Here is a 19,902-nt window from a genome sequence, read left to right as displayed (position 1 = left end):
CTGCCAAGGCAATCAGCGGCAGAAAGGAGGTCCCAAGATTCTGAGCTCAACTTTCTGCTGCCCTCTCAGGGCTGAAAGTAACCACAAAAGCCTTATCTTCCCCCCCCACCCGCCACACACACGCCGAAAAAACCCTTGGAGAACCCCCAAATTTTAGCCCTGGAAGACAGTATTACAAATAAGCCCTCCCTTTGTCTTAAACTGTCTTTAGGAGTTGATAAAACAGACTGACCCACCCATTTTATAGATGACCAGAGGGGTCTGGACACTTGACAAAGTTGCACAGCAGATACCTGGCTGCTCTGAGCCCAGACTCCTGGCTGGCAACACTGTGCCCTTTTCGCAAAATAGAAACCAGAACTGGACAGCAGCCACCAACGGGTTGGACGGGCTCCCAGAGGCCTTACCCTGGTCTCACTACACTCTCTGTCCCAGACCTTGAGTTTCCCTACAGTCTGTTGGAAGTTGATCACAAGCGGTGAACAGAAGTGGGGCGGGCGGAGGAAGCAAGGCGTGTGCGCCGGGTGCTCGGTGTGCCCAGCAGGCGGCGCTGCGTGGCTGCGGCTGGGACGGGGTGGGAGGGTGGGAGCCGGCGGCGAGCCAGGAAGGGAACCTCGACACCCCTCCACATACACCCCTTACCCACTAGTCTGCCCTTTCCTGGGTCTCGATCTCCAGACCCCTACCCTGGCTTGCTCTGCCCTCCTTCGCCGAACATCCTTTCAGGCGTTATCCCCTGCCCCACTGACCCTCGAGGCTGAAGGAGGGGGTCTCGACTCTGCCCCTGCCCAGCTGGGGCGTGGGACCGGGTGGGAGATGCAGGCAGAGATCTCGGCCTCCTGGGGGAGGGGTGTCTCCTCCCTCCCCGTTCCCGGGGTGGGGAGCTTGGGGAGGGGGCTGGGCAGGGGCGGAAGCGAGCTGCAGCCGCGTTTGCCGCGGCGCTGCCGAGTGGAACAGATGGCTGGGGAGGGGAGAGGGTACGTGGCGGGGAGGAGGAGGGGTGCGGGGGCCGCAGGATGAGGAACGAGGAATTTCGACGCCCCGAGTCTCCCAGGAGAAGCCCCCCTCCCCATCTCTTCCCAGAAAGAGGGGCGGGCAAGCGCCTGCCTTTTTTCCCAGAGAGCCCCGGCCTCTGGCCTGCGGCAGACCCCGCCGTCCCCCTGGGTCGCGCCCCTCACCCCCTAGACTCCCGGCGCGGACCAAGCCGGCGGGGTCCAGACCGCAGGGAGCAGCCCGGGTCGCAAGGATTAATGGGGCCACACTCCGAGGGGCGAGGGGGCGGCGGGAAGCGGGCTCCCGAGCCGGGAGCGAGTTCAGGGATCGTAAATAGCTGAGGGAAAACGTGTTAATTGGAACTTTATGCAGATGAGCTGGGACGCGGGCTGGGGAGGGCCGATGGAGGGAGAAGAAGGTCTGACGGACGCTGGACCCGAGGGGAGGGCAGGAGGGCTCCGGCCGGGGGAGTGATGGGTAGATGTGTATCTGTTTATCGCTGCGTGGGACCTCCGGGGAGGGCCGCTGGTCTCCGAAGATGAGGGCTCCTCCTTGACCCTACGCCCCAGAAACAGGGGACTCTTCCAGAGTCTCCACATCCCGGGACCAGAAGTTCAGGGTCTCAGATCGCCACGAAGGTGGGGGCAACGTGCAAGTGGCTGTTTCCGCTTGTGGCTGCTTACCCTGGGTGTCACATTCACTGCATCCCCCCGCCCCCATCTGTCTCCATCCTTTTTCCCCATCCCTGGCATCACTCTCTCCTTGCAAGAGTATTGTCTGTAACTTCCACCAAGTGAGTGGGGGAGGGGAGGGAATCTAACTTTTCTTCCTTTGCTTTCTCCCCTCTGCCCCCCAAGGACCACCCCACCTTTGAGGAGGTGTTTCTCAGCCTTTAGAGAGTTTCATAACCCACCCCTACGTGTTAAAATGCAGATTCCAGGGCTCCCTTAGAGATCTGCTTCAGGGGCTCAGGAATCTGCATCTTAGCAGTTTCCCACCTAAATCGGATATAAAAGACCTTCATTTTCAGAAACATTGTGCAGGGAATTGGTGGGCTGGAAAGACTGGACAAGTCTTCATCAACGGCCCCCCCCACCCCTCCTCCATGCTCCTGACCTCACCTCTGCTCTGTATGGCCATCTCTGCTTCCGTGTGAGAGTACCAGGGGATGGAGAAGGTGCCAGAAAGGAGGGAAGGAAGGGAGGAAGGGGGGGCGGAGGAAGGAGAAAGAAAGAGAAAGGAAGAGTGAGGCTCACCTGGCTGTCCTCTCTCTGAGCAGGGTCTTACCCTTCCTCTCTCTGCTACCTTCTTCCCTCCCGTCTTCCTCAGCTGCTCCATCCATCTTCCTCTCTCACTTCCCTTCCCCCACCTCATCTGAAGTTTCTAAGGCCAAAGAATCTTGGGGTAGGCAGTTTGGATCTTAGGGAGTAAGGGCAGAGCCAAAGTCCCCACCTCCAAAAGAAAGAGGCAAAGCACCTATCTCTGGGGTAGGAAGAAAACAGGAGGGAGGCAGGGCTTGAGGAAAGATAAGGGTGACAGCAAACATATAGGCCACCTTTCCACGGGCTATTGCACTTACTCCCCACAACAGCTCAATTTAGGCAGGCGCTATTGCCCCCAGGTTATACATGCAAAACAAAAAAAGGATGTTCAGAGAGGTTAAGTGACTTGCTCAAGGTCACACAGTAAGTGGGAAAATAGATAGGTCATTCACCCTTCTATTTCCCCCAAATCATTTCTCAAGAGGCTGCTGGGTAGCTGACCCAGGCCCCCCCTCCCCCCGGGGCAGTGGGGGTGGGGAAGGGCATCATGTACAGAGATGAAAGGAGATGCTCGGGTTTCGGAACATCTGACAAGTCTGGCTGGAAGCATTAAAAATTCATTTAGAAACCTGACCCCAGCTGGACCTTGGGTCTGCCACCTGGACTGTCCCTGGCCTGGTGGCCTCTCAGATCCTGGTGGGCAAATTTCCCTTCAGCAGTGTCCTGGGAACCCCCGAGTCCGTATTTCACAGGAGGGGGCTTCTCTCATGGATTAGGGAGCTAAAGTCAGAAGCCAGCAGCTGAGAAAGCAGGGCTGAGAACCCTCCCCCCACTCTGAGTGTAAGAACCTTAGAGGTTTCAGGGCTTATAAACCTTGTCATCTGGCGTCCTTCTCTTCCTCTCCCCAGGCAGACAGATACTCACTCTCAGTTTAGGGTAACTCAGCCTGGCTGTGATACCCGAGGTGGCCAGTGGAGGGCAGCTATCTCCTATGAGGGAGCCCTAGCCTGAGCCTCTACCGAAGCTTTGAAGGACAGGAAAAGAACCCCATGGATAAGGTCCCGGAGATGCAGTTTTGGCCTTGGGGAAGGGCTCTGGAGTCTGTCATCTGAGGACAGGGGGAGAGGGCTCCTAGTCTGGGGGAGATTGAGGAATTTTGGGGAGGGTTCAAAGTAGGTTTGTGGGTTTCAAGTACATGGTAACTGATGGCCAGCATGATACAATCTTCCTAGCTGGAGTGAAGGTTTGGGAGGAGGCCACGAGAGAGAAAGCTAGAAAGGCAGTTGGGACCAGACTCTAAAGGATCTTTGATGCTTTGCTAAGGTGTTTTATCTTTAACCTGTAGGCAACAGGGAGCCATTGTAAGTTCCTGAGTAACAGAATGACATAATGCAAATGCTGGTCAGCTGAATCTGGCCAACGGGGGCCCGTGAGTGGGAGGGAGAGAGAGAGTGAATGGAGGAAAACCAGAGAGGAGGTTATTGCTATTTTCTTCTATATTCTAGGCATGAGGTAATGAGGAGATGAAGCAGGGAGGTAGCAGGAGGAATGGAAAGGAAGGGCTGGATGGGGGCTGCGAGGGGGACTGGGTGAGCAAGCAGAGACAGGACATGAAAGAAAGGGAGGAGTTAACTACCACTGGTGTCAGGCAGACAGAGAGAACTCAGCATGTGGGTGTACACTCAGGATGCAGGAGTGAATGAGTTTTGTTCCTCTCAGGGCTAAGAATCTTGGATACATCACCTCCCCTCTCTGGGCCTCCGCTGCCCCCCTCGGAGCATCGGTGGGGGTGGGACTGGATGGCCTTGAAAGTCCCTCCTATCTCAGGGTGTGTGCTCAGGGTCATCAGTCTGGGTTGTTTGGGAGAGGCTGGGGTCTGTGTGTGACATCTCATGGGCGGGGACCCATGTGAGCAGCTGCACATGCATGTCGGTATTTGGGGGTGCATCCTCCTGTTTGTGGGACCCGTGGGTGTTGGCATGCCTGCACGTGCTCTCTAGCTCCGCTCTGTGTTAGTGTGTGTGAGGGAGCGTGTGAGTGTGGGTGTGCACGTGATGGGCGTCCGTGGGTCTGTCTGGGCGGGGGTGGGGGAAAGTGGCATTGCTGTGGGCTGCTTCCTGAGGCTCACACACTCCTCTTGCTTTCACTGCTCTGAAATAGCATCTGGACCAAAGGCCCATGAATATTTCACAACGAAAATTCTGTGACCTGGACTGCCTGCTTCTGAGTTCCCAGCATCTTCCCTCCTCCCCCTGCCCAGGCCCCAGCAATCCCTCTCTCAGAGCTCTTGCCTGGCTGGCCCCCTAGGCCCCCTCATTAGTCTCCTCAAAGCCAGCCTGACACAGGCCCCCATGAGACCCCAGACTTGGGGGGGCACTATCCCCCCACCCCAACCCCACATCTTTATCCAAAGTCCACCAGCTTCAGGCCTTAGATGTTCACTCTGTCCCGTTTCTGCCTCCTCTTCCCACTGTCCTTCTGACTTGTCTGGCCAGGGCCACAGAATCGCAGCATCCTTGAGCCCTGGCACCCAGGTACCGTCTCTTTCCATCCCCAGATCCCAAGTTAGATTTTTTTAACCCTAAATTTAAACCATCAAATGTCTCCCCAGTTGCTTCTGTTGGATGAGACTCAACCAAGTCCTTCTTAGCCAGGGCTCTTCCCTTTCCCCAGCCTCCCCTCCACACACTGGAAAGATGAAGCTTCTGATCACACCTCAAGCCAGCAAGACACCCCAGCTTGGGATTCCTGTCCCTCTTATCACCCTAGCCCCTTGCTTTCGCCTCTAACCTGCTTGGAGAACTGCTTCTCTGACCTGATTCCTCCCTGATGACTTCTACCTCACAGGAGCCAAGGGAAAGAGACCATCTGTCTACAAGGTTGCTGTGTACAGCTGTGCAGGCTGTACACTGCACAAGGGCAATCAGGTGAGGGGGCAAGTGTGAGCCTTATGCTCTGTTTGCTGTGGTATGGGGCTGGGTTCCCCTGAGGAAGAGGTGCCTTTCTCAGATTTACCCAAAGTCATGTTTGGGCTGGCTGTGACCACGGCTGTCCATGTTACTCCTCGTTGCAGGGGAAAGAGGGAACTGCTCTCCCTTCCTGAAGGAACAGAGCCTCAGAGAGAACGGTTAGCCAGGCTGGAGGCCTTCCCCAGGCTTAGCTCCTCAGGCATAGACAACTCAGGGTCGCATGTAGCTGCTTCTCCTGGACAAATGAGGAGCTGAGGTGCCATTAGCACCCACTCCTGGCTATCAGATTTCACCGGTCCTGCCTGGGACTCCAGGGTCACAACCCTGGTCCTGAGGCTTCAGCTTCTTGTCATGGGAAAACAGCAAGAAGCACTTGGATAGCATGGAATGGTTCCCCTTTTTGAAACCCTCCTGGCCCTGAAAGCCTGATGGTTCTAAGCCTTCCTCCCACTTTTGAGGACCTGAGCCAACAAATCTTACAGAAGATAAAATAATAGAATTTTTTAATAAATTTTTTTTTTTCCCAAACAACTTCTGTTGATCTTCACCACACAGGGGCCACGGTGGAGAGGAAAGCTCTCTCCAGGCACCCTAAAAAGTGTCCAAGGTAGACAGGAGAAAAGTATTTCTCCAGTGTCGGGAGGTTGAGGGGTGCTAGGATGAGCAGGGGCCTAGGGTTGGCCTGGCCCCGACTGAAGCATCCCTCCAAAGGGCTCCTGGGCAGGGCTCCCTTCCCGGGAGCTTCCAAAGGCTCTGCTGGTGGAAGATGCTCTGCAGACAAAGCCCGTCCCGAGTCCACTGTGGGCACTGGGAGAAGTGGTCAGCGGCTGCCTGGGGTGCCCACCCCAGCCTTGGGATGGGAACGGGTTAACGGCCAGAGTCGGGGAGAACAGGGCTGAGCCACCAGATGTGTCCTCCTGGGGCTGCCATAAGCCAGCAGCCTGGGAGGCAGGGAGAGGTGGCCTGGTCCCAGGGGAAGAGAGGAGCTGGGAGCGGAAAGAAGGCAGCAAGGCCGCAGGGCCAGAGGGCGGGGACTGGGGCCGGAGCCGCAGCTGGGGATGGGGATGAGGGAAGAGGGGGAGCGAGACACACCGGCCTCTTCAGTCTCAGCACCGCAGTCAGAGGTGGTGGGGGACCAGGAGCAGGACGCAAAGCAGAGGGGTGGGGAGCCCGGCCGAGAGCGCGGGGCCGCGGGAGTCCGGGGTCGCCTGGCAGGCAGCGCCGGGGCACGTCTGCTCGCCCCGCTGGTCCTCGCCCCCGTAGCTCTCCCAGTAGTCGTCCTCGGTGGGGGCGTCCCCGCCCTGGCGCCCCCGCGGGTCTTCGGCTGGCAGGTCTCGGTAGAGGGTGGAGGGGTCGGCGGGGGGCGCCCCGGCCTCGGCCACCCCGTACAGGTGGTTGGACGAGCTGTTGCCGCGGGCGCGGCTGCCGGGCCGCGTGGGCACGGCGGGCGGGCAGGCCTGGAAGTCGGCCTCGCGGAGGGAGCGCAGGTCGCGGCCCTGGCGCTCCGGGGGCGTGGCGCACGTCACGTCGGAGCTGGACACGCGCGCGCGCTGGAACCAGGCCCAGAGCGGCCGCGCGCGGCAGTCGCACGCCCAGGGGTTGGCGTTGAGCCGCAGGAACTCCAGCGCCGGCAGGTCAGCGAGCGCCTCGCCCGGCAGCGAGGCCAGGCTGTTGTTGAACAGGTAGAGGATGGTGAGGCGGCTGAGGCCGCGGAAGGCCGCGCGGTGCACGCCCTGCAGCCGGTTCCCGTGCAGCAGCAGCCGGTCCAGACTGCCCAGGCCGCGGAACACGTGCTCCGTGAGCAGCCGCAGGCGGTTCCCGTGGAGGAAGAGGTGGCTCAGGTTGGCCAGGTCCGCGAACAGGTCATCCTGGCGGGGGGCGGGGGGTGGGGGGTGGCGGAGGGGAGAGAAGAAGAGTGGTGAGTGGTTCTGAGACAGGCACCGAAGAAATCTGGGAAAGAAGGGGAGCATTGTGGTGGAACAGAAGGGGTTTGACCTTCTGATTCATAGAGTCCTGGGTTCTAATCCTGCCTCCTCTAACCTATTTAGAGGTTAATGTGAGAAACGCAATATAGTTCTTAAAATTTTGGGGGTGCATCAGAATCCCCTGCAGATCCCTGAGCCCTGCCCGCAGGGTTTCTGATTCAGCAGGTCTTGGAGCGGGGGAAGGGGTGGGCGCGGGGGCGGGGGGAGATTCTGCACGTCTTTACAAGTTCCCAGGTGGTACTGATGCTGCTGGTGGGAGGACCACACTTGGAGAATGAGAACCTCTGATTTGGCTAAGTATGCAGACTTTCAGACTCCCTGACTTTCAAATCCTGGCCTTACTAACTGACACTTGAGCGAGTCACTCAGTATCCTTATGACTCAGTTTCTTCACCTGTAACATGTGGAGATGAAATGAAACAACATGTGTTAATACACGTGGTGGGCATTCTGTGAGTTAGCCATTATTGTGAACTTGGCCAAGCCAGCAATCTGTTTCCTCGTCATTAAAATGGAGGTGAGTGTACCTCCCCCTGGGTTTGCTTTGAGGATTAAAGAAGACAATCCCCATACCTATCAGATGGGTGAAGTGTCGGGCACAGGGCCTGGCACATTGGGGTTCGGTCCAGTGATGAAGCCCACAGGCTCAGGAGTCAGCAGAGCCACGGCTCAAATCCAGCTTGCCCTCTTCCCAGCTGCGTTACTTTGGGCAAGTTATTTAGCCTCATTGAGCCTCAGTTTCCTCAGTGTGTGTAACTCAGAGAACAACTCTTTCAGCAGGCTGAGGGAGGGCTAGATGAGATCCTGTAAGGATGTCGTACCCGGTGGGCACACAGACCATCAATAAATGGTGGTTATTATGACAATAGTGTCTTAGTTAGAATTAGGTCCCATCCATTTTCCTCTAATAGAAGAGCTTCCTGGGACCCCAAAGTTCTGCTACTGGGCTGGGACATTAAGGGGACCATATCAGCTCCACCCCACAGAGGCAGCAGGGGAGGGGAAGGAAGCCTGCTGCCCCATGCCCTGCATCACTGTCCCCTTAGAGGGGCTGTCCCACCTGCCCAAGGCTGGGGAGTCTCTGAATCAGACCATATTAGTGCTGGAAGGGCCTTGAACTGTGGTTCAGGGGAGTGGAGGAGTGGGTATGCTCCATGGAGGGGAGAGAGCAGGGGGCTGGCGCTGCATTTTAACCAGTTCACCAAGGTATTTGGGAGTTAGTGCTTTGGGGGGCACCAGCCTAGCCTACGTTTTTGCAGAGGAGAGCACTGAGACCCAGAGAGATGAAGGGCCTGCCAGAGAGGGGACCGGAGCCCCAGTACTGAGGTCCTCCCCTCTTGTGGAGGACCTCATTGTGGTCAGCAGACCCGGGGGGTCTGGTTCTGGGGGACAGGGGCATCCTCTGTGCTCAAGCCAGCTCACCCTGGATTCCTGTTTCCTGGCGGTGTCCCTCCCACCCTTCCCTGCCTGGGGAGATGATCCCCCCACCTCACCCAGGAGCCTGGTCTCAGGCTCTCAGGTGGGGGGAGGGCGTTGACTCCCAGCCCACACTCACAGCCTCCGCCTTCCTGTGCTCCTGCATTTTCTCGCCCCCTCCCATCTGGCTTCCGCCCTCTCTGCTACAGGAACTGAGCCTGCCAAGAACCCTCCTCTTGGCCACATTGAGATCCGTCCCCCTCAACCTTCTCGACTGCCTATGACACCAGCTTTCTCCACCTCCTGCTGCCACGGCCCCGTGCCCAGCTCAGGTCTCCAGCGGAGGGCTCCCCGCACGTCCGTGGCCTCAGCCTGGCCCAGCGTGGCCTGGTGTCCTTGTCCTTTTCTTTTTGGTCCCCCCAGGGCGTGGGCTGAATCCCTTCCACTCAAACACCTAATTAGGGTTTCTCTTTTTAATGGAGTGTCAGCAAGAGTAGGACACACCCAGAGGTACCTGGTCAAAGGATAGATGTGGGGTGGGGTGGGGTATAGAGGGAGCAGAGGCAATCGGCACTTTGGGGACTTCCGGAAGTCAGGAAGGGAAGACCGAAAGTTCAGAGATGTTAGGGAATTCAGGCACCTTTGACCTACAGCCCCAGTTCTGGGGCTACAGGATTCCTTGATTCCAATCTCCTCCTCCTTCCCCTGGCAAAAGTCCTGCCCCTCCTGCTCTGAGCCTCAGCCTGGGGGTCCATTCCCCTAACCCCCATCCACGCCGTTGCCAGATCCTGTTGTCACTTCCTAGGCTGCAGGTCTCAGACCGGGTCCTTCCTCTAAAATGGTTCTCTGTGCATTAATAAGCGCTTGACCTTCACAGCCTTCCCCCTCCCCCACCACACTCCCTATCACGCCCTCCCTCTGGGCAGAGAGTGTCTGTTAAAGTCATCCTCTTCCATTTTGAAAACCACATTTCCCTCACCTCCCCTGGCCGGCTCACAGCTCTCGGAAGCCATTCGGAACCTCAACGCAGCGTCCCTGCCCCCTTCCCTGGACAGCATCCTGTTCTTCACCTTGTCTCCCTCCAGCCTCCCATCCAGTCTCTGGCGCTGGTCAAATCAGCTGCGGGGCTTTGTGACCTTGGGCAGCTCTGGGCACCTCTCTGAGCCTCAGTTTTTTTTTTCATCTGTGAAACAAGGGCCTTGAGATCGTTGATCATTAAGATCCATCCTCATCTGATATTAATGAGAAAGTGAGTCCTGGAATGTACCTCATTCATTCAAGAAAGCTGTACTGAGTGTCTGCTCCGTGCCAGGCACCCCACTCACAGCGCTCACCGATCTACGCTGGGTATCATCGCCATCGTTTGCGTCAGCAGCTGACTAACCGAGCTCTTGCCATGTGCCAGGCTCTGTGCTACACAGATCCCATGTAGTAACCGAATCATCACAGCCCCATGAAGCAGATAATTTTTTTTTTTTTGGCTGCTCATGTGGGATCTTAGTTCCCTGACCAGGGATCGAACCCATGCCCCCTGCATTGGGAGCGCGGAGTCTTAACCACTGGACCGCCAGGGAAGTCCCGTGAAGCAGATAGTATTATTCTCCCCCTTTCAGAGGTTAGGAGAGGGAGGCTCAGAGAAGGCAAGTGACTGGCCTAGAGTTCGAGAGCCAGTATGTAGTGGAAGGCAGACGTGAACTCTGGAGACAGAGCTCTGAACAGTTGCACTTTGGAGTCAGACAGACCTGGGCTAATTCTAGGCTGTGCCCTTTACGAGCTGGGTGACCTCGGGTGGGCGCCTTAACTTCTCCGAGCCTCAGTGTCCTCAGCCATTGAATGGGGGAAATGATGCTTACTCTGGACTGGACACACTAAACCCCTTTCAAGCAGCATCTCCTTTAATCCTCACAACGAACCCCTGAGTTACAGGTCATTTTTTTCCATTTCACAGATGGGTCTACCGAGACTCAGAGTGGTTAAGTAACTTGCCCAAAGCCACAGAGCAAATCAGATCTGCCTGAATGTAAAGACTGCACTTTTATGCCATGCAGGCTGCTCTAACAGTTAGAAGAGAGACAGATGCCTCCATCATCTGGTTCCACTCTAGTAGGAAATATGCTCCAGGAGAGCAGGGACACAGTTTTTGTTCACTTCTGAATCCCTGGCACCCAGAACACTGCCTGGCATATAGTAGATGCTCAGTAAGAATCTGTGATGAACGCACCTGGCACAGTGCCTGGCCTACAGCACACAGTCTGTGAGAACCTCCACTCTACCCCATTCCCCTTTCTACCTTCCTTATCCTGAAAAGCTGTGGTCCTCCTGCCTCCTCCAGATCTCCCCTCTCGGGGCAGCCCCGGTGGCATCTTGGGTCACACCTGCGCTCTGCGGATCTCAGCCCGGCCCGCGTGCTTCCGCACCTGCCTGTGGCATCTTCCAGCCTAGTTTCTCCAGGCAGTTCACAGGCAGAGGCTGTCTCTTTCTTTCTCTTCTATATAGGGCCAGGTGTCAAGATGTTTCCTTCCCATGATGCCTCCTACCACTCATGCCAGGGGTGTGCAGAACCAACACTTCCCATTGCAGAAGACCCCAGTGTCCACTCGAGGTCAGTATCCACTGACCTTGCCCAGGTCTTTCCTGACCCCAGGCCCTGGCTGCCACTTGTGATGGAGGATCAGGTCATGACGACAAAATTTATTCAGCACTTAACTATGTGATTATATACACGAACTCATTGACTCTTCTTTGTTTTTTTTTGAACTCACTTACTCTTTACAGCCATTCTTTTTGGAAGGTATTATTTTTATTATTCCCATCTTAAAGATAAGAAAACTGAGGTTCAGAGGGGGCAGCAACTTGTCTAAAGTTACATAAGTCAGAAAATAGCAGAGCAGGGATTCAAACTCAGGCCTGCTGACCCCAGATTCCTAACCTGAACAACTAATATATGTTGATGAGGAGGTCAGGATCTCAGTAGTAGTGGTTGTTGCACTACTGGTAATAATTAACAATACTAATGACAGCGCCCATATATTGATGTGGCCCTGTGCTAAACTTTAGTCCTTACAAAACTTCTTAGCTAAGTATATTGTTAATTACTATCATGATTTTGCCATTTTACAGATGAGGAGATGGCAATGGAAAGAGTAATTTTTAATGAGTAATTTGTCCAGAGTCGTATAGGAGCCAGGATTTGAACTTAGGTCTGGCAGACCCCAAAGCAGGTGCTTTCAGGGACCTCCCTGGTGGTGTAGAGGTTAAGATTCCGCGCTCCATTGCAGCGGGCGTGGGTTTGATCCCCGGTCAGGGAACTAAGATCCCACATGCTGCGCAGTGGAGCCAAAAGCAAACCAAAACAAAGCACATGTGCTTTCAAAAGTGAGCCTGCCCTGCTGTCCTTCTGAGAACCATTGCCCCTGCACCTGGTCAGCCCCCAGTGGAGAGTTCTGAATGATAAAAACGGCCTGAGGTGTCATCAGGCTACGAAGGCTGAAGTGCTACCAGCTCTTCCTGGCTGTGTGGCCTCAGAAACTTCATTTTCTGTCCCTACTGCCCCTAAGCATCCCTACTGCCGGCCTGTTGTAGGTTTGACGTGATACCGAGAACACGTTAAGCCCCCAGGCACACGGACGATGATTTAAGAGACTTTGGGACCCTTGGTCTCAGCTTCCTCGTCTGTAAGGGAGTATAAACCGTCTCCCAGCAGGGCTGTAGAAATGAGGTGACTGAGCGCACTCTGGAAACCATGAGGTGCAAAGTTAGGAAGAAGAAAAAGGAGGGAGTGTTCTGGGACCCACCCATGGTCTCAGCGTAATCCTTGAAGTTGACCCATGTCTTCAGGATGGGGTCCAAGATGGGCCATTTCACTGAGACCAGTGTTAAATGAGGCTCGTCTCTCTTTTTAAAACAGTATCTTAACAAGCCTTGCTAGCGTGCCCGCCGTACGCCAAGTGCTTTACAAATTATTCATGCACTTGACACTTACAAAATCCCTAGAAGGTGGGTGCTATGGCTGCCTCCATTTTACAGATGGAAAAACTGAGGCTCAGGGAGGTTAAAAAATGCCACACACTTGTAAGTGGCAAAGTCCTTAGCACAGCGCCTGACGCACAGTGTGCCTGCTAAGTGCTAGTGGGCTATTATTATCATTACTTATGCCATAATAATAACACACAACATATTTTCCCAACATACTGTACACTTTACTTCTTGTCTCTCCCCGCCGCTAGAATGCTCTCTGCGAAGGCAGGAGTTCGTCTGTTTTGTTCGCTGCCCTTTGCTCAGCACCAAGAATATTCTGGGTGCTCGATAAATGTTAAATTATTATTGCTATTGTTGTGTTATAATTATCAGCCTCAAATCCACCCGTTAGGCCTCATCCTGGGACGGGGAGGAGGAAGTACCTTCCAGGTTGGTGTGGGGAGAGGGGAGGGTTTGGATATCCAGAGGCTGTGTAGCCGAGGGAGAATTTTCTCCCAGAGTGGCTTGGAGGGTGTGTTATTGCTTCCTGGGGAAATAGAATGGGAGGATTTGACTGTCAAACAGTCAGCATGACGACGATAATAACCAATATTTAGATCAATAATAATACCAATAAATAGCAATTACTGTTATTCCTTCCATTTTCAGAGCATCCGTTTTCCAGCTGCTTAACAGCTCTTTACCCTTTTTTTCCCTTCACCCGTTGGTTGCACTGAGACAACAGATCTGGGGGATAGGTTTGGGGAACGGAATCTAGAAAGGGTAGGGTTTCCCCTTGTCCCACGACCCAGTGAGGTGGAGAGAGGTGGAACCTTCTATGGGATACCGGTTGCAGTGGCTCCGCCCTCTTGCTTACCTCCCCGTGTTGCGGGAGGGCATGGGGGTGGGTGAGAAGAGCCGCCACGAAGCCCTTTGGGCTGGGCTGCCTGGGGAAAGGCAGAGTCCCCGGAAGGCAAACAAGGGGGAAAGGAGGGATCACAGAAAGAGACACACACATACACCCAGACAGACATGGGGGTGTGTGTGTGGAGTGGGCGTGTGAAGGGAGACAGACAGAAGAGGCAGAGGGAGACAGATGGGGGAGGCAAGTTAGTGAACGAGACAGATAGGGACAGAAAGGGAGAGACAGACAGACAGGGGCAGTCAGATGGGGGGTGGGGTATTAGTGACAGAGAAAGATGCAGGAGACAAAATAAAGAAAAGCCCCTGGAGAAAGTGGGAGGGACAGAAACCTAGGAAAGGGACAGAGAAATAGAGAGAGGTGCTGAGACAGAGGCGGGAAGGGTGAGCAGGGACAGAGGGGCCGAGAGGCCCCAGGGAGAGAGGGAAGCAGAAGAGGGCTATGTGTGTCTCTGTGTGTGTGTGTGTGTGCGCGCGCGCGCGCCGGGCTAGGGCCGGCTCACCTGTAGGTGGAGCAGGCTGTTTTCCTGGAGGTAGAGGTACTGCAGGCTGACCAGGCCGCGGAAGATGTTGCCCGGCAGGCTGCTGAGCTGACAGCGGTACAGATGTAGCGACTGCAGCCGCTCCAGGCCCTGGAAGGTGTCGGGCTCCAGAGAGCGCAGGTGCCGGTTGTCGCCGAGGTCCAGCTCCTCGAGCGCCTGCAGGTGGCGGAAGGTGCCCGGATAGATGGCGGAGAGGTTGTTGGAGAAGAGCCACAGAGTGAGCAGGTTAGGCCCGAAGGTGCCGGGCCGCAGCGTGCGGATGAGGTTGTTCTGCAGGAATAGGCGCTGCGTGCTGGGCGGCAGGGACAGCGGCACCGACGAGAAGTTGTTGGCCTGGCAGCTCACGGTGGGCGGGGACGAGTAGCAGGTACAGAGCATGGGGCAGCTGGGGGCAGCTGGGGGCAGGGCCAGGAGCATCAGCAGGAGGCAGGCCGGGGCGGGACCTGCGGGGAGGGCGCGGGGGAGATCTCTCTGGGCGGCTGCGAGCGTGGGAGTGCCAGCCAGGGGCCGGGCCCACCCACCCCTAAGGCGACCCTTGCTGAGAGCCTTTCGTTTCTAGCTTGGGTGGGGGGTTCTGGGTGCAACCTCAGAGTCGCGAGAGGCCGTGGCCACTTCCGCTTTTGGAGGCTCCTGGTACATTAAAGAATAAAGAAATGCCAAGAGGACATCGTAGGAAGCACTGTGATAGGTTGAAAGTTGTTTGACGAGTGACGTCTACTTTCATTCCTGTTTTCACTATGGTAGGTTTGACCGTGACTTTGGTCTTGAGACTTGGGCTGGACAGTGCTCCGTTGGAGGCAGTCCCGTACAACGATGTCCTATATAGGGGTGTTTAGCAGCACCCCTGTCCTCTACCCACTAGATGTGTAACACCCTTCCCCCTGCCGTTATGATAACCTATGACAACCGAAATGTCTCCAGACGTCGCCAAGTATCACCTGGGGAGCAAAATTGACTCCATTTGAGAACAGGTGGCTCTAAATTGAGACCCTCTGCGAATCTGAGGCCCATGTAAAGTGGCCCTGTGGCTGCCTCCGGGGTCTGGTCCTGCTGGCCCACAGGTGAGCACAGCCCTCCTCCCTCATCTCTCCACACTGGAAGGGATCTTAGGAACCAAGGGACAGGGGGTCTCCAGGCACCTGCAGCAGAAGCATCAGAGGGTTCTGGAAAGAATGCTGCTTCCTGGGCCCTGCCTGTGCAGAATCAGCATCCCTGGGGGAATAGCCCAGGAATCTGCATTTTACACCCCAGGCTCTTCTCATTCAAAGTCACTTAAAAATTCTTTTTCAGGACTTCCTTGGCAGTCCAGTGGTTAAGACTCTGCGCTTCCGCTGCAGGGGGCACTGGTTCGATCCCTGGGGAACTATGATCCCACTTGGTGCGGCCAAAACATAACAATAATTTTTTTTCAAAGTAACTTTTGAAGGTGGGCCGTGATCCTGCCTTCTTGTGATATAGATGGAGAGGCAGGCCCAGGGAGGCCCAAGGGCCTGGGGGCTAAAGAGCCTTGTCTAGGCCTCCGTATCCCTGAGCTATAGCAGGGGCTCTGGGGCCCCTCATGCATCCCTGTCCCCTGGCCTTCTGACCCTCAGGGCAGCTGATGCAGGTTCTGGGCTGGAACTAGCTTGACCTCTGCCCTTTATCATGACTTCCGGATGAGTCTCGGGACTTTCATCTAGCGGGTTTCGCGCTCCAAAAGCCAGGCGGTCATTCTCTGGGCACACATGGAATGAGCACCTTCTGCTCCAAACAGTGTGCTACGGCCTGCGAAGGCAGAGGAAGACCTTTGCCCTTGGACCCGAGGACCTGAGATCCTGGGTCCTCAGGGCAGACCCTGAGGGCTCCGTGACTTTCACTGACGCCCGGTGTCAGAGGTTGCTGTGTGTGAATGCGCGTGGGAGACGGGTGCCCTCTACATGAAGTGCTGCTGAGCCCGGGGTGCGCACATGGCACCGACAGGCTCCGCGTGTGGCGCGGACATCACGGAAGCTGGGCTGTGCCTCCTCCCGCGGGGGAGCGCAAAGGCGCAGGGTGGGGACTCCGGCGCCACGCCACCCGGCCCACGGCGAGCGCCCCGGCCCCTCCCCGCGCCGCTCCGCGCAAGCGTGTGCCGGTGGTCCTCCGCGTGTGTGTGAGTGCCGGGCCCCGTGCGTGTGTAGGCTGGGTGTGATGTAATACTCGGTGACACAGCGGCTGCTGTTCCCTTCGTTCACACCACCTCCGCGTTTCTCGGCCCTTCTCACCCCTCCCCCGTGCGGCGTTTCACGATTACTTTCTCCTCCCGAGTTTTTCCACATTGGGTGGAAGAGCATGTCTCTCACCCCTCAACCCAACCAGGCAGGGGCGGGGTGCAAGAGCCCTGTAGGGAGCCCTGGGTGGGTTTCAGGAGGGCTGAGGTTTGAGGCTTAGAACAGGAGATCTTGGAGGTGGAAAATCCTCCGGGTTCAAGCTCTGGTTCTACTGAGGTGATGGCTGGGGCTCAGAGAGGGAAAGTGACTTGCCCAAGGTCACACAGCAACGTGATTGGCAGGGCAAGGACTAGAAAGGAGTCTCCTGATGACTGGCCAGAGCACTTCCCTTCCTGGTGGAGTCACCCTCTGAGCTCGCTTCCCCAAGGACTTGACACCAGGGAAAGCCAAATCCCTCTCTGATCCCTTAATCCCACCCCTTATCCACAAGCTCACAGGGTGTTCATTCAGAAGGCTGCCAGCCCTGCAAGGATTATGGAGCTCTTTCCTCAGCCTCTAGGGCCAACTGTTAACCCAGGAGAGGCAGAGGGAAGGACACGTGATCCCAGAGGGCTCCGGAGTCAGGAGGCAGTCCCCTGGCACCAGGGTCTCTTCCAGCCTGGAGGCCGAGCTCAGCAGGGGCTGGCAGGGGCCCCACTCATTCCTCTAGCCCACAATTCCCTGGCCCCCTGCTTGCCCTCTTTAGGGGGCTTCTCTCTTATTTCCCCACAGCCCCTCCCTCTTGCCCCCATATCTCCCCCCATCATGGCCCACCTCCCCAAGGCCAAGATGGCGCTCCCTGCGGGCTCTTTGAGGGGGGGACCCTGAGCAGGGGGCCCCTCCGTGACAGCTGCTGCGTAACAGTGACTCTGTTGCCATTTCTGGTCCTCGCTGCTGCCAAAGCAAAGCAGCTGTAACCCGAGGAGCCTCATCCATAATTCAGGCTGCGGCTCGCACTGGAAGCGAGCGGAGGAGGGGCAGGTGGGGCTCTGGAGGGCTCTGCCCCCGGGCCTGGCTGGAGTGCTCCTGGGCAGAGGCAGCAGGGCCCGGTGAGCTGTGCCTTTCTCTCCCTCCTCCGCCCTCAGCCCCTGCCCAGCCTGTGCCCTTTTCCTTCCCACCACCGTCGCCTCCCCACCCCCTGCTCCTCCTGGCTCTTCACCATCACGCCTTCCGCCCAGGCCCGGGTCTTCCCTCTCTCCCCGAGGACCACGGTTCCACTCCCGGCCCCCATTTTGTGAATCCCTGGCAAAGACGGGGTCCAGATGCACAGAGTGTCAGAGCAGGAAGGTGGGGGACACCTCATCGGCCATCAAGAGCAAACCCCTTATTGCACAGGCCACACCACTGAGAACTGGAGAGGGGAAGAGTTCATTTCGCAGGGCGCAGCCCAGGCCCTGACCGAATCTCTGTCAATCCACCTTGGGTTATCTTTCTCGAAGGCTTCATTTTATGCCCCCTCTACTATCTGGGCCGATTCTAACAGCCTCCCCACCCTCTCTGCTCATTCCATCCATCCTCTTTTTTTTTCCCTCAAGTCAGCAAGTGATGGCTAGAGTTGCAGGGGAGCATAGAGCGAGGATGGGCAGAAACCATCTGTTATTAAACACCTACTGTGTGCCAGCCACTGTATTTGTACATATGCCTTTATGTGTAGAATACAACATAACATAGCCCCAGTGAGATCAATCTTACGGCTCCCAATCTGCAGATGAAGGCAGGGAGGTTCACAAACATGAAATGAGTTGCCTCAGGTCATGCAGCTAGTACAAGGTGGAACCCGGATTGGACAAGTGCATGTCAAAAGGGACTCTCTGACCTTTCTTTGGGAGACCCCACGTCATCCACAGACACCACCCCCGAGTGTAAGAGTTACTGCGCTCGGGGTGGGGTAAAGGGAGGACAGAAATTGCACCCAGGTGCACAGGGCTGGGCCAGCAACGACACCGGCTCTGTTTGGCTATTCAGGGTCAAGGCAAGGTAAAGGACCCAGGTTCTCTCCAACTTTCCCCTCCTGGGCTCCAGGCTGTGGTTGTTCTAGGGGACGGCCCACCTGGGAGTCAGGAAGAGATGACCAGTGTCCAGAAGATGTGGCCAGAACTGACCAGGGGAGGGAACGGAGAGAGGCCAGAACATGGTATTGATCCCAGAAGACTGAGGTGCCCAGAGCCAAAAAGTATCCGCTCACTGAGGGCCCACTGTCAAGGACTCTGGGCTGTCACCCTGGAGCACCAAGGCTCACAAAGTTCTCAGCCCGGGAACCACCATTAAGTCCAGAGATCCCTGTGAAAGAAGAAACTTGAGAAGGAAGCAGATGGACCCGGTGTAGAGGCAGGAAACAGGGTGCCAACCCTCAGGGCAGAGTGGCCCCAGGAGAAGTGCTCCCTGGAAAGAGAGTCAAGGCCTCTGGTTTTGAAGGAGGGGCACAGGGTCCCAGACAAGAAGCAACAGCTCCACACCCAAAAGGGCTGGGCCTGCCGGGCAGATGCTGAGGTGGAAGGGGCTTGAGGAGGTGGGAGCCGCGGAACAGAACGGAGGTGGTGATGATACCAATGACGCAGGGGCCTGGGGAGGCACTGACGCGGGTGATGGAGGTTTAGAGCTGCTGCAAACAGCTTCTCACTCTGCCAGAATGTAACACCCCAAAATAAGCAGCCACCGTGGCGGCGGCGGCAGGATCCCACGACGGGGCCCAGAGATATAAATGGCAGCACGGAGCCAGCCAGGGCGCCCACCCTCGGAGGCTGCCACCCACTCGAATGTCTTCCCCCTCTCCCCCTCACAGCCACCCACGAGGCCCTGAGCTCAGAGCCCAGGGTCTGGCCCACTGGCCACTCCCTGAAAGAAGGGAAGTGACAGGCAGGCGCTTTGGAAATGGAGGGCTTCCCACGTGGAAGTGGTTACCAGAAGTCTCTTTGTCTCATCCCTAGGCCGCCCCCCCCAGTCTCTCTCTCTCTCTCTCTCCCTCTCCCCTTTCTCTTCCTTCCTCCTTTCCTCCCTTTCCAGTCCCCATCCCCATCCTGATCAACCTCAGGCCCTCTCCTATCTCTGGTTTCCCATCCCCAACCCTAGAGCTCATCCCAGTCGTCTTTCCCTGTTCCTGACACCCCATCTCTGTCCACCATCCCCATCCTCCTCTGGTTTCTGGCTTTCTGATCTCACTCCCCGTTCCTTCCCCATCCCTAGGGTCCCAGCCCTCATTCTCTTTCCTATTTCTCCCACCGCCAGGTTCTGGGTCCCTGGCCCTGGTCTTCTCCCCACCCCTCCCCTAATCTGGTCTCCCCTCTCTTTCCCTCTTCCTGTGTCCTCGCCAGGGTCTCACTTCCCTCCAAGCTTTTCCCGTCTAACCTTTATTCCTCCTCCTGCCCCGCCTTCCTATCGCCCTCCCCTGACCGCTCTCTCCATCTTCCGCTCTCTTCCTTCTTACCCCTTCCCCACCCCACCCCCAATCTCTGGCCCACACCCTTGTCTGTCCGTCACTCAGTTCGTGGAACTATCCCTTTTCTAGCGCCCTCCATCTGTCCTACCGCGGAGGGCCATTTGGATCTCCCTCTGCTCCCCCATCCTCCCGGACAGCCCCCTACCCTCATCCCTCGTCCTCCCTGGTGACTGGAAAGTGCTGAGGCACGGGG

At 56.6% G+C, this 19,902-nt stretch overlaps 1 protein-coding gene across 1 annotated transcript; it reads right to left on the bottom strand.

The window, feature by feature from the left end:
• Nucleotides 1-5,717: 5,717 nt before the first annotated feature.
• Nucleotides 5,718-17,504, bottom strand: RTN4RL2 (reticulon 4 receptor like 2). The gene is made up of 3 exons (XM_073809439.1): nt 17,409-17,504; nt 14,007-14,600; nt 5,718-7,092 (listed from the first exon to the last, which is right to left on the bottom strand). The coding sequence occupies exons 1-3, from the start codon at nt 17,502-17,504 to the stop codon at nt 6,343-6,345; spliced, it is 1,440 nt and encodes a 479-aa protein (XP_073665540.1). The 3' UTR covers nt 5,718-6,342.
• Between the last annotated feature and the right edge of the window lie 2,398 nt (nt 17,505-19,902).

The sequence above is a fragment of the Tursiops truncatus genome, chromosome 8 (genome assembly GCF_011762595.2).
Source record: "Tursiops truncatus isolate mTurTru1 chromosome 8, mTurTru1.mat.Y, whole genome shotgun sequence".
NCBI lineage: Eukaryota > Metazoa > Chordata > Mammalia > Artiodactyla > Delphinidae > Tursiops > Tursiops truncatus.
This window is presented reverse-complemented; position numbering and strand designations above follow the sequence as displayed.

Coding starts and splice junctions, on each gene's coding strand:
- RTN4RL2 (XM_073809439.1), bottom strand. CDS start 17,504: ATGGGGGCCGGGAGTGGAACCGTGGTCCTCGGGGAGAGAGGGAAGACC. Junction 14,601..17,408: donor AGAGCCAGGAGGAGCAGGGG/GTGGGGAGGCGA, acceptor CACCCAAGCTAG/AAACGAAAGGCTCTCAGCAA. Junction 7,093..14,006: donor ACAGCCTGCTCCACCTACAG/GTGAGCCGGCCC, acceptor GCCCCCCGCCAG/GATGACCTGTTCGCGGACCT.